The sequence below is a fragment of the Ceratotherium simum genome, chromosome 2 (genome assembly GCF_057802395.1).
Source record: "Ceratotherium simum simum isolate JZ-2026a chromosome 2, ASM5780239v1, whole genome shotgun sequence".
NCBI lineage: Eukaryota > Metazoa > Chordata > Mammalia > Perissodactyla > Rhinocerotidae > Ceratotherium > Ceratotherium simum.
Genome location: NC_141901.1, coordinates 31,422,710 through 31,437,204, shown reverse-complemented (window position 1 = coordinate 31,437,204; position 14,495 = coordinate 31,422,710). Strand labels below are relative to the sequence as shown.

Below are 14,495 nucleotides of genomic sequence, written 5' to 3'. Positions count from 1 at the left end.
TGTGGCTTTGTCTCAGTGATGGCACGTAAATTGCTATTAATGTCCTAAGTGTACTTGAATATGCCAGTCTTTGGGATGCGGAGTTGGCTCAGTGTCTCTCTTTACGCGGCATGTCATTGTTGGTCTGATAATCTGGGGTAATTGCTCTCTCTTGGATGGTCAGAAAAGTGGAAGGGGCTTTAGCTTCCTGTGCGATGGTAAATAGCCTGAAGGTTTACACCACAAGTTGTGTGTGTGTGTTCTGTGTAGAGCCACTGTTCATCGTTAAGGTGTGTGTACAATCTCTGTGTGTGCCCTGCATAAATAATAGCCTTTCAACAAAGCCAAGGTAAAATCAAAGGTTATAAAAATAAAATGAAGAATTTGGCTCTGTATAGAATGAGCCAATCAGATAATTTATATTGAGAGTAAAAAAAAAATGCCATTTGCTTAAATACCCAGATTTGGCTATATGAGTAAATATAATTGTCTGTTGTCCTATACAACTACTCTTTTCCTGTATAAGCAGCATCTGTGTGTGTGTGTGTGTGTGTGTGTGTGTGTGTACATTCTTTGGGTGCTGTATTTTCTGAACGTGTATTAGCTCTACGTAAATACGATAAAGTATGTGGAAATTATGCATGTTTTTATACACTGTGTGTGGATGTGTATAAGTGTGGATGTGTTTTGGTTTATGCTGGTCTGAGTGTAGAGGATGTTTATCCAGATATAAATAGTTTTCTGCACTAAAACACCTCTATTTAGCTAAATCAAGTTGAGCTTATTTTTCTTTGCCTCTGAAAAGTTAAATAATACAAATTCTAAGTTTTAACTTCCTGTATTTGCATTTAACCTAAGGACCCCAGAAGTCTGTGGGACATGGAAATATTATGTGTAACTGTCCTATTTTCACTTTTAACAGAAATAAGAAAGCAACCCAGCCCTAAACCTGAAAATGTACACTACTTCATATGCTGTGTGAGCTATGAAAGGTTCAACCAAAACCAGCCTCTGTGTCTCAGGTCCCTTACGTGGCAGTGTTAATTCTGTGCCTTCACAACAGATGAATTAGAAAAGGATGAAGCTATGAAGGTGCCAAAATAGATCTTGATCTCAGAATTGACCTACATGTGCACTTCAATCATGTGGCGCTGGATGCTGGCAGGATGGCACACTCTGATGGTGTTGCAACTGAGAGAGTCTTGCAGTTGGATTTTGACTGAGCAGCCTTAAACAGCAGTTAGAATGCGTTCTGGATAAAGTTGGAGATAGTGACTTGTAATAAGGGAGTTCATATTTATACCAAGTGTACATGGACCAGGTTTATCATCTTACTCTACCAGGACTTTGCACTGCCAGTGTAAGATAAACCCTATTAACTGGCAAGATGGCGCTACACATAGTAGTGCCTCAGAAGTACAACCCCAGAGGAGTAGAGTGTGTCTTGTCCAAAACCAAGTTTGCTGAGGTGGATTGAAGCTTAAGCATGGAAGGTATCAGGAGCCAGCCATGATGGCCTAGTGATTAAAGTTCAGTGTGGTTAAAATCCAGCATGTTCTGCTTTGGCAGCCTGGCTTTGGTTCCCCGGGCACAGAACCACACCACTCATCTGTCAGTAGCCGTGCTGTGGCAGCAGCTCACGTAGAAGAACTAGAAGGACTTACAACTAGAATATACAACTATGTACTGGGGCTTTGGAGAGTTAAAAAAAAAAAGAGAGAGAGAAGAAGATTGGCAACAGATGTTATCTCAGGGCGAATCTTTCCCATCAAAAAAAAACAAAAAAACAAAAAAACGGAGTGGAAGGTATCAGAATCCCCTGAAAGACTTTTCTGAGGCTGGTCTTGTGGTTCATAGGTTCTAGCATCGTAATAAACAGCACAAAGTTTCCCTGGTGGTGAAGTGCAGAGCATGAGTCATCTGCCTTCAGCCCTGAGCATCAGTAGCAGCCATGCTCTGCATGTAGTGCCCACACACTGTCACACAGCCAAGCTTTTGAAACTTGAAATGTCCAAAAGCAGTGGCATATAGTGGGGACTAAGTTTGGCAAATGGTAGTTTCTGAGTCCTAGCTTCCTGGCCTGAGAAGTAAGAATAGAAGTTCACACTGGGTTTATATACCGTTGTATATGCGTCAACCAAAGTAAGAGATTTATGGTTCATGCATAACTACACAGTTATGATGGACACCAGCAGTCAGACGGTCTTGTATTCACAGGGGCAGGGCACCAAGGGAAACTTTCAAAGCATTCATTTCTCTACTTGTTCAAGTACTTAATTGAGCAGCTGCTCTATCAGACATGATTCTTGTCCTCTGGTGGCTTGTGGTTGAGTGGTTTATCATCTCATTGAGGATAAAAATCAAAGCCCTTCATGTGGCCTGCGAACCTTGGCATGATCGAGCCCTCCCACTCTGCAGCCCCATCTTGCTGCAATCGCCGCTCTGCTCCTATGTTCCATTCTTTCTGCCCTTTTCAGTCCCTCGGAGCCTTTGGACAGGTCTCTCCTTCTGCCTAGAGGGCTCTTTGCCCTACTTTGTACTTGTCTATTTTTCGTTCACCCTTAGGCTGACTTTCCAGAAGCCCCGACCTCAATGAGGTCCCTATTATACTCTCTCATAGCACTTATTACCATCTAGAATCTACATTTATTCATTTGATGATTTATCGAATGTCTGTTTCCCACAAGACAGTAAGCTCCATGAGAGCAGGCACCAGATTTTTAAAAAATTTGTCTTATCTACCATTGTATGCCCAGTACATAGCACAAGGTAGGCACTGAATACATATTTGTGGAATTTAGAATTAAATGATTACAATGAATATGATATGATGCTTACATGGATATTTAAATAAATAAGAGCTGAACATGGTTAAATGTCAAAATGAAGGGTCAGAAAGTCAATGGTACTGGAATTTGGAGAAGTGGTTGATAGTATGCCTTGAAGAAACTTGCAGGAAGGAGGGTGCTCTCAAGCTGGGCCTAAAAGATGACATGGATTCCTAGAGACCAGAGGAGAGGGGCAGGCAAAGGCAAACAACCTCTCATGTGACTTCCCTATAGAGTACAACAAAATCTCACTTTGGCAATGGGAAATCTATCATTGCTTCACAGCAGTTTATACCACTAAAGTCTCGGTTAGCAAGGGTATCTGTTCTCTTCCAGAGTGGCTGATTGCACTGCTGATCTTTCTTAACATAGACACCTTCACGGCACGATCTCTGGGCTCAAGAGGCTGTGGTGGGAGCCAGACTAGAAATGGATGTGATGGTGAGACTTGAATGTAAGGTCACCAAGGACTGACCTAGTGGTAGGTGGCATCCAGAGAGGATAGCCCCAGCAGGCAGGGGACCAGCAGTCCTAGAGCCAGCAGCATGGGCTAGTCCAGGCAGAGGACTGACTTCGGGGAAATGTGAAGGCAAGTAGTAGTCGATGAGCTGAGTTTCCAGAGCAGGATCCCAGTTGCAAGAGCAAGGCACTACCTCAGTCTTAAATGAACTGTGACAAACAGGAAATTAAGCAGAAGCTAGGCATAGACTTGGTAGATATGGTCTCAGCCACAAGGAAGCGGTTCCTGTACAAAGATACAGATGCAGCCAAATTAATCCTGAGTTAGCTATGGTACCAAACTAGGGCAAAATAAGAGTCTTTTGGCTGAGAATACATATTATTCCCAGATAGGGTTGCCCAGAGTTAGCAAATAAAAATACTGCGTGGGACATACTTACACTAAAACAATATTTGTTGTTTATCTAAAATTCAAATTTAACTGGGTGTCCTATATTTTATCTGGCAACTCCATTCCCAGATCCTAAGTGGAGGCTGAATCTGCATGTGGATCTCAGCCTGGAGAGAGTAAAGATGGACAGAGACCCTACAGGCCATGTAGGGACTATGTCTGTTCTGTACATTTTTGTGATTCCCACTGTGCCTGAGGTGGTGACTAGGAGACTATTCCACATGCAGGGTGGGATATCTTCCTTCTTGTGCCCTATGGAGAACATTCCTTGTTGAGATGGTATGCTAAACTGTGGAGCTGCAACAGGCAGGATCCAATGTTTTTCTCACCTATTTTCCCTAAGAACAAAACATAACAATATAAATTTAATCATAGTTACTTGTTTGGGATAAGCTATGAAGTACCAAATCTCCTTGATGCTTACTTAGTATGAGAAAAGTTTACTTCCTAGATGTAAAAGTTACCCTGGAACCTGGCACTGCCTCTGCTCTATCTCTTGAATATTTTTTAGGTGTACACAGCTGTTTACATATAGTCAGTCTGAATTGTGGAGGTTTGGACCTGATACTGTATATCTCTCCACACCCACAATGGAGGATGGATGTTACAGTGCCGCTAAATGCTTGCTTGCTTCTTCATATGTCCCTCCGAGGGATATTTATTGAAATCTATGCTGTGTCGGGCACTATAGTAGGCACTTTGGAATCAAAGATATGTTCCACATCCCTGCTTTCATGGTCTGGTAGGTGAGACAGACATGTGAAAGAGTGAATGCACAGGTGCTGTGATAGAGGGATGTACAGAGAACCGGGGGACCTGCAGGAGGACGAGACATTGCCAGGGGCAAGTAGGAGTGCGAGGATACTTCCATTCAATCTTGAAAAACAACCAAGGTGTGAGTGGCGTGTAATTGGATGAGTAAGGCACTGTATTCAAGGGGAAAGAAGTAGGCATGAAATGGCAGCTCTGTTATGGGAATTTCTAAGTAGCCTGATATGCTTGAAGTTTTAAACACGAGCATTGAGTTGGAGAGTCAGCAAGGTTAAGGACATTGTAAGCCTGATGAGGACATTGAACTCATCTTGAGGCCAATAGGAAGCCATTGAAGGCTTAAACGGAGAGATGACATGATCAAAGCTACATTTTTGAAAGATCATTCTGGTGGCCGCTAGAGATCTGTTTACCGTTATAAAATTTCCCAGGGAAATTTTGAATATTTTGTCTCTGAGGGGACTTTCCAATAGCATCTTTTTGCCCCAGAGCATGTCTTGGTGAGTGCTTGCTGTATAATCTTGGGAAAAGAATATGCATACCAGGAAAACATAGTTCTTCTGTCTTAATGGAAAAATGGTGGATCTAGGGCGTGACTCCACTGGGTGAGCTGTTGTCTCCCCTGATAAATAGTGGCTGTGTGTGTATATGCATGTGTGTGTGCAAAGAGAGGGAGAGAGGATGCATCCATGTTTCTTTGTTCCTGGCCGGCCCAACGAGTGCCTGGGTGATTGAGGGCCTGGAGCACGTACACCTCCCACCCACACTGAAGGCACCTCTGGTAATGGCATCTGGCCCATATGCAGATCCAGCTCAACTCCGTGCTGACATCAGCCGGTTTGTGGCACCTCAGCGTATTTCTGGGTTGCAAATGAGAGTTTCTTAGTGCCAGGCTCACTCGGGCTGTCACATCAGGTGATGAATTCTCTGCATCAACCGTGTGCTGCTAAGGTAAGCTCAGAGGAGGAGCGGGAAGAGGAGGATGGGACTCAGCCCAGCAGCCGCTGCTCTGGGCTAACAGCAGTACTGGATTTGCAACGGCGAGGGAGAGGCAGGTGGCCCCTGTTCCAGCACAGGGAGGGTGGCAGAGAAGAGAGAAGTCAGGGCTTTAGCTGCAATTCTGTGGTTTTCTGTTTTGTTGGGAGAAACCATGCGGGTTTTCCCATCCACCGTTTGCGCCATTCTCGGCTCCGTGGCCAGCTCTCTCTACCTCCTCCCACAGGCATGCTTTGCTTTATCCATTAGATGGGGTTCTGGCAAAATTTAGTGTATATCAAGTTATGTGCCAAACTCATTAGAGTAGGATATAGAGTAAATGGTCATTTTTGTTCCTGAAACTTTTTGTTCCCAAATACCTTGAATTTCTGCTGTGAAAGTCCAGATGTTCTTATCTAGGAAACCTGCTGTAGTTTGTCCTAATTTTATATTCTCTTAGCTTCCTCTTCCGTGAGGTTCTGGGTTGAGCCTGCTGCTGGTTTAGGCTTCACCTGGTGGAATTAAATGTTAAATCGAATCTTGCTTTCCAGGCCACGGGCCACAGAATTACCTGTAGAACTGGGTGCAAACTGTCCCGCTAAGGATGTTTTCAGAGATAAGAAGGGCACATTTGGCTTTGCAGATTTCACCTTCCCATCCCTGTAACTCCTCAGTGCATTCTCGGGCATCAGCATTTTGAAGAGTGAGTGTCTCCACTATAAAGGATAGTTTGCATCGGAGAGTGAAGGGGGAAGTTGGGGTGCAGAAGAAAAATAAAAACGGAAGTCTTATTTCCCACCACCCCCACGCGGTTGTTAGTGAAACCATCTTCGACTCTCACTGCTCCCAGAGATAAATAAACACACAAAGGCGGAGTTTCCTACTTAATATTCACCCTCAGTCGAGGAAGAGGGAAGGAATTGCTCCCCGGGGTTAACGTGGCAGTAAGCGAGGTCAGCTGTTTCCCAAGACAGTGCAGCCTCTGAACGGCCTCCATTAAAGCTGGAATGATACAGCTGAAGCAGCCGAAGTGATTTACGGGAAACCCAGTTAAGTTGGGTTTGCTCGCAGTTTCTGATCTTGTGGAGGTTTGAACAGCAACAGCAACAGCAGCAGACAATATACCGTAGTATAAACCACCTCCAGGGAAAAGAATTATGCAGCATTTCCCATTGTGAGACAGGCTTATTCTAAAAAGTACTTGTATTCATCTGACTTGAAACCCGTAGGCTGCGGTGTCCTGAATTTGGTAGCAAGTGGCAGGTCATAGCTGAAATATCCTGGGGTAGGGTGACCAGAGACTGGAAGTCCCATATTCCAGTAAATCCCTGAGTTCTGGGAGGACTGGGATGGTTGGTCACCCAATCTGAAGTGAGTGTGCGTGTCTGTGTATGTGTTTATGGAAGGAGGGGGAGTGAAAAAAAGGCAGCTAAAGAGATTTGTTTTGTTTCTTTATTTTTAATAGAAGATGTTATATATTCTTCACCAGGCCAACTAACATAATTAAAATGTTGGTTTTGATATCAGCTTGAACTAATTCCTGTCTCTACCATCTTTGAGTTCTCTGCCTCTGGCATCTTGCGCACTGGTCTGAGAAAACAGAACTTTGTAAGGAGAGACATCAAATGGCTATTGTTTGAGTTTATTTCAGCCCAGATATGACTTAGAAAGAAGTCTCCTGGAACCTTCTGGTCAATATACAATGCCTTGCCAATTCCCTTCTAATTAAACGCCACAGAGCTCATTTTCTTTACCAATGACTTCATTTTTGGCACCACTTGTTATTTTAATGGAATGGTAGCTTGCCTAAATAATAGTAATAGTGGTGATTTGCGAGCGATGTAATGAAACTCCTTTGTGCCATGTGCTATGACATGGATGCTAACTGCTTTCAGAGAGCTTCCTCACCTGCTTGTCTCGTACCAGGTCAATTCTAAGATACATAACTTTTTTCTCTTTTACCAGCACTTTACTCTATGCCTCATGATACTGTACTTAAGGAACCTCTGTCAAGTTTTCTTAAAATCCCATCCTACTCAGCAGGCGCAGACACACACACCTATTTATTTATTTACCTATCTATCATTCTATCTACCTATCTGGTAAACATATACATATAAGAAAATTACTAGGACAGACATATCAAAATGCTAAGAGTATCTTTGAGTAGTAGGATTATGGGTGTTGTACATTTTGTTTTTTATGCTTTTCCTATTTTCCAAATATTATATTGCATATATAATTGCAAATATTATATGTGCGAGTATTATGTAAGCATATCTTACTTTTATAATCAGAAAAGATAAATGACGTTAAAAGATTTTCTTTGGGGAAAAATAATTATAACCACCATTCCCAATCAGCTTAAAATGGCACCAGAATAAACAAGTTCTTGGTTGGAAAGGAAGGCTAAGATATTGTCACTCCTGTGACCAACCTACGTTAGGAAATCGAATTAACTCTGTTCTTGATTCTGAGCACATTGCAGAGTCTTGGCCCCAAAAAGATAGAAAAGCCTCCTGTTATAAAAGAAATAATTCTCATTTTCCCCTCCTTGTTCTCCTTCGAATCTATCACAAACACCAGGGAAAATGTCCTCCAGCAGACAGAGGGAGTGGGAGGAGCTACCTGACTAGGTTATGAGATGGAGATTTGAACTTGAGAGCACTTATTCATTGATCCATGATTGAGGTGACGTGTTCTTGGCATTTCCCGGGATGACCTTGCCTTCTTGGTATCCGGATCTGCTCTTTAGTGAGGTAGGGAAAAAACCCATCCTCTTGCTGAACTAACTGGTGAGAGCTGATTTGAATTGAAAGGTTGGCTTTCCTGGGAAAATCGGAGCATCATTTGGGTGAGCCAATGAGAAAGAAAGCCAAATGGATGAAAAGGGCAGAGAAAAAGGAGCCTGATTTAAAGGTTAGGAAGCCTGTGTTCTGTCTCAGTCATAATCCAGAAGCCTGCTTTTCTCTTGCACCTCTGCTTTCTTAGGAGTGAAATGTGAACAGGCATTTGCCAGCACCTGTGAAGTGCCTAGCATGCTCCTCAGTACTGTGGATTATGCTAGAGTGGAAGCTATAGTCCCTCCCAAATGACAATAACAACACCTGCCCCCTGGACTCCAAATATTTCAGAGAATAAAACGAGGGGAAAGCAGAATAGGAAATAATTTACTAGGAATGCCTAAGACTTGGTCTGTTCAACATGAATAGTTCCAGAGTTGAGGTCTGTTAACTCGAAAGGAACACAGTGATTGGGGAAAAAAAGGCATTTTAGCACACTTATATTTCAGTCCTTTAAAATGTATAAACAATCATGAATTAACCACTGTAGCAAATCGTTCTTCAACTATTTTAATGGTGGGATATTTTTTGAAAGCGGTGGTCATTAAAACAAATCCTTTTAGAACAACTCCATTGTTTGGATGCTTCTGTATTTAGAGTCTTAGAAAAATGATCTACAAGTGTAGATCAGACTTGTAGCTTCCTGTCTCGCCACCTTTTTAGATATATTCACGCAGTCCAGTCCTTATGGTCTTGGCATTATTGTTTTACCTGTCTTATTTGCCTGAATCACCCTCTATACTTTTCAAGTCTCCCCTCAAAGAGTGCCTCCTCCCTGAAGCCTTTCCTGATGCTCCAGCAAGAGGAGATATTGCCTTCATTTGAAACTTCACAACTGGGCTGTTCCATTTATTAGGTTCTGCCTTGAAGTCTAGTTCATTCATGTACTTGTCTTATCCCCCTCCTTGAGGACGGGAACTGTGTCTCACTTATCATTATATACCCAAGAGCATCTAGTACAGAACCTTGCACAGAACAGGTACTTGGAATCCCATAACATATGGAACATCCAGAGCTGAAAGAAAGCATTTGAGCCAACCTTTTTATTTTTCTAAAGGGGAACCCAAAGCCAAAGAGGTGAAAGTGCTTCACCAGAGTCAATAGCTAATCGTTGCCAGAGTCAGAACTGGAACTCGGGTCTCTTGGCCTGCAGGGCAGCTGTCATTCTGCTAGAGCACACGCAGTAATCATCTGATGGTCTGGACTGAATTAAAAAGCCTTTGAGAAGTGGGAGGTGTTAATATTCTGTCCAGCAGCTCACTGGGATGATCCAAACTCATCTGAGGGTGGGGGGAATATTATCAACCACAAAATAGCTGCCCATTTGATGAGTGTCCCCATGTGCCAGGCAGTGTGCTAGGCCCTTTACACAAGTTGCCTTATTGTCATTGTCTGCTCAAAACAGCCACCCAATCTCAGAGGACTGACTTCTCTCCCTTTTTCCCTTCTAGGCTAATGGAGGTTGGCAGGATGCTACTACCCCTTCATCAGTGACCTCCCCTACAGAAGGCCCTGGCAGTGTTCACTCTGATACCTCCAACTGATCTCCCAGCAATCGCATCCCGGCTGACCCTGTGCCCCAGTCAGGGCAGGGCCAGGAGGGAGGGTTTCTCTCCCAACGCTGAATCGGTCAGACTGGAGGTCGAAGCAATCAGCAAACACAATAAGAGTCTCCTTCTCTTCTCTTCCTTGGGATGCTATTTCAGCCAATCTGGACACTTCTTTATACTCTCTTCCCTTTTTTTTCTGGGTAGAAGCCACCCTTCCCTGCCTCCAGCTGTCAGCCTGGTGTCCGTCATCTTCCCTGCCCCTTTCCCTCTGTCCTAGACTCCCTGGGTCCCTGCCCTCTATCACATCGCTGAAGCATATTTTCAACAATTAGAGGAATTTAAAGGGGGAAAAATATACAAAGAAAATAATAAAAGTGTTTGTATGTTTTCATGCTGGTGGTTTGAGGAGCCAAATTTACCTCACTTGGATCCCTCGCTCCCTTTGGTAACAGGCAATCCTTCTCTGTTTCTCTTGTTACTCTCACTACCTCTTAGCAGGAATACGCCACATTGCCCTACTCATTTCAGGCCTCCCTGTCTCCTCTTGCTCTGCCTTCCCTGGGGACAATCCTGATTAGAACACTTTCCTGCTCTTCCTTCCCAGCCCCAGGTATTCATTGGGGACGGCCATAGCTGGGCTTCTAAAGGTGCCACATTCTCTGGTTTCAGCTCCGCTAGGTTGATTCCCAGGCAGGAAGTCAGGGAGCAGGAGAGGGCACAAGGAACAAGAAGGGCAGCATTCTTAGAGGCTTTCTCATCTTCCTATAATAGCTCTTGGTTTCAGAGGCACAGTCTTTGGAGACCATGAGACACTTAGTAAGCAATGTTCAGAACCTACTGCAAAACCGGGTCTGAGTTAGGCATGGTGATGAACGCATCACTAAGGAGTAGAAGGTTTTTATCCTGAAACCCTTCAACTACCCCTTCACACACACACACACACACACACACACACACACACACTTGCACATGTAGGCAATGCATAGTCTCACACATTCACTTTCTCAAGGTCAGTCACATACCATATACAAATACCCACATTAGTACCCATAGCATTATGCCTCATGAGCCCAAGAGAGGGAATTAGCAACTCTGAGTGAAGGTCACTGACACAGAGAAACAATATGTGCCTGGTGCTTCCAGGACCTGCAGGCCCACCAGCATGCATGCCCGACAACAACATACACAGGACTGAATCATGATGAAGGCCAGGTTTGCAGTGTAAATTATTCCTGTTCCTACCACCTCCGGAGCTCTCAGGGAGCCACTCACAGAACTTACAATGTCTATAATGGATTTGGTTCTGTTTTGTTTTTGTGTTTATATTAGGGACATTGCATTAGTTATCCAAAGTGTTATATGGCGCCACATTCTTGTTCTAGAGGAGAGAGTTGTATAAGAACATGGCTCAAGCGAACTTTTTGCTAGCTTAATTTGAAGACCCAAGAGTGATGGGGAAAGGGGAGGTAATGTTTTTAGTGAAATCATCATAGTGACTTTTATTTCCTAGGAATATCTAAGAAAGAAGAGTATATACTAGAAAGCTATTCTCTAATGTCACCTGAGCTTACATTATTCATAGCAAACTGTGCCAGCAATAAAGATGGCAGCTCTGTCACTTGATTAGGTGGAAGGTGGTCAAATCTCCTGGTGCTCCATTTTCTTTATCTGTAAAATGGGGGTTGTTATGCCTGGCTCATATCCAATCTGTAAATGTGAAGTCAGGGGAAGTAGCGTCCCTGAGATAAACTGGTTCTCGCCATGAAGGAACAATAAATGGTTTTCCTGTTTTAACTTCTGGTCGCCATCAGTACTGTGATGTCATCACCATGATGACAAAGAGAAGGGGTATTGTTGTTGCTTTTCTTTGGTTTCTTTTGGTCTGTTTGGTTTCTTAGAATAGAGATATGCTTCCAAACTAGAAAAATAGGACTTGGTTCTCTTAGTTTGTATTTGAATCCAATATGTGGCCTTGTAAGTACTTAGTCCCCTGTCATATCTACTCTGCTTGAGAGGCCTCTGGGAGGGGTATAAGACCTTGAGGGGTGAGGATGGCCAGCTAACAAGGTCATGGAAATTCTGCATGGCACTACAGTAATGAATAGAAAATGCTCCCGTGTGTGTGTTGGGTGGGTGGGTGGGATACCTAAGAAACTGGAGGGTATGTGTATTTGAAGGAAATGCAAAAAGTAAATATTTGGCCTTGAAGACTAAGAGCAGTAGAAAGACTGTGTCTACTAACCTGTGCCATAATCAGAACAGGGCTTGATATAGAGAATTCCTAGAAGGAGCTATTTTGTGGTAACTCAGTAATGATTAGAACCAGTGCAGAACTTTGTCTTAGTGGCAGGGATATATTGAAACTACCCACACAGGAATATGGTTGGATCACATCCACCTGACTGGGCAAAGTACAAAAGAGACGCAAAAGGGTTCTCTTGGAAACAAGGAAGAATGATTCCAGATTTGGGTTGAAAGATTGCCACTTTAAGTTAATGAAAAAGATCAGAGCAGTGCTACATTTGCACAGGCAGCTTCTCTCCCTGCAGTGGTTTGCACTGATTATCACCTCTCACAGCATCTTCCCCACCCAGCACTTCACTTCGTCCTCGTTGTATCCAATACCTCTCCCACGATCTCCCCTCCATGCCCACGATCACATCCAATATGGCGGCCACAAGATCTCTCCACATTAAGCAAAGCATGAGAACACTGGCAGCAGAAGGATGAGGATGGAAAGAGTGTGCCTCTGGAAATACAGCTCCCTGGGAATTCGTATTAGGTCAATCCTAGAGACACCAAAATGTGCCCAGGGCTCCTTCATTTTCTAATGGAAGTGGGAGCACTCCATTTTCCCTGGCAGCAAATTTCCTCTGAGAAATGATACTAGCCCTTGGGTTTGCCCACCTTGTAACTCTTTGTCATATCCTCTTTTTCATCTCTAACTCCTCCCCCTGGCATGGAATTGACTCCCATGCAGTACTTTTGCCAAGTGGCACCTTCTTTACATTTATTTTTTATTTTGCTGTGGTGGTGGTTCTTTATTTGCTGGTTGCCTTTTCTCACACATATCTTTCCCCCCTCTTTCCTTCTGAGTTTGATTTTTCTGCCCAGAAAAACCTGACTTCGATACCAAAAAAGATAAAACTACAGAAACTCAAATTTAAAAAAAACTTAAAAAAATAACAAAAAAATACTCAACGATTCTTTCAGCTTTATTAACATTTTCCATTGTTTCTTGCGACTTGTGTCTCGTTCTTTGTAGTATTGATGATGAACATTTGATAATGAATGTTCTTGTATATTCAGATAAAGAAAAAAAAAACCAAAAAAGCGGTCTGAATTTAATAGTGTTTATAATAAAAATTTTAAAAATGACCCTCATAGCACGCAAAACAGGATGGGGAATTTCCCCTCTTCTTTCTGTGACAATGCGCATCATTCCCACATTAGTTTTTAACACCAAACTACCTACATTCATCATTTCCCCCATTTTTCTTTTATTTTCTTGCATTTGTGAATTAGTTCAAGAATGCTAGAAAAGTGTCGTTGTGCACATCCATTTCCTGTTTCACAATGTTTAAAAGTGACAGTAATTCATTTTGTAAACTAAACAAAAAAGGTTGGAATAGTAAGCATAATAGGTACAACCTAACACGTTATTATGTTTATTAACTTTGAGACCCAGAAATAAATTCTTTTCTTTACTTTATTCCTGCTCTTTAAAATATAAAAAAAAAATTATGTTTTGTTTTGTGTTATTTTTGGTTTGTTTATTGGGGGGGCTTTTTTTAATTGTCAGGATTATGATATTGCTGTTTTTATTCCTTAAATATGTATACGAGGTGATGTGAAAAGATGACATTTGTAGAGTAGGCTGCTTCCTCGTACTTCTCCTTTGCTTCACAATTCAGTTGACTTCAAGAACAAAGATAAAGCCCATGTTGATATCACATTGCTCGCCTGCATTTCCAGAGTGTGTGGCATTCCTGTAGTCCCTGAGAAAAACAAAGTCAGGGACTTGGGTTCTCCTTTTGGCCCGTTAAAAACTCAAGGAATAGGTCCAGGGGACCTTTTATCTTGTAGGGAAAGGTTTTTATTTCTGTTGATTGTGAATATCACCACAAAATGCTTTCTTTTCTTTCTTCTTGATTAATAACAACATTCCACGAAGCCTCTTTCAACTAGAGAAGATTTTTCTTCCAGAAGAATCCCACAGGAGATAGTGGTGTGATGGGTACCATTGGCTAAGTAGACTAGATCCAGGAAGCCATCCCTGTGGCCTGTCGGCCCGCTGATCCTTTCGGTTCTGATTTTGGAAGAAGAGTTGGTGAGAAATTGAGCCAGATTCAATGCTGTCGTTATAGTGCTGAGAGGTTAAGATTGATTTCACTGACAGAATACCTCTTATGAACCTCTGATTTGGGCAGCTGCGTAAAGCAAATTGTAACTGGCTTGGTTCGGAATGTTTTTATTAGCGATAGGAGAAAAGAAAGCAATACTATCTGGAAGAAAATTATTTTAAACATCTTTCATTCAACAAATGGTTAAGTGTTCAGAAAGCAGCCAGAATCTAAGTGAGGAAGTAATGCAGAATTGTGAAGCAACCCTTTAGGAAGTGTTTCTACCCAAACACGTG

General features: G+C 42.6%; 1 protein-coding gene across 6 annotated transcripts in view; it reads left to right on the top strand.

Moving 5' to 3' along the window:
• Positions 1–11,650, top strand: part of PBX1 (PBX homeobox 1) — a 273,492-nt gene extending 261,842 nt beyond the window's left edge. For 5 of the 6 annotated variants that reach the window (XM_087440086.1, XM_087440101.1, XM_087440084.1 and 2 more), the window contains one exon: positions 9,758–11,650. In XM_087440086.1, coding sequence (XP_087296212.1) covers positions 9,758–9,850 — 93 coding nt within the window. In that variant the 3' untranslated portion in view covers positions 9,851–11,650. The remainder of the gene's footprint in view (positions 1–9,757) is intronic. The other variant, XM_087440106.1, reaches the window with a different exon arrangement.
• Positions 11,651–14,495: the final 2,845 nt, after the last annotated feature.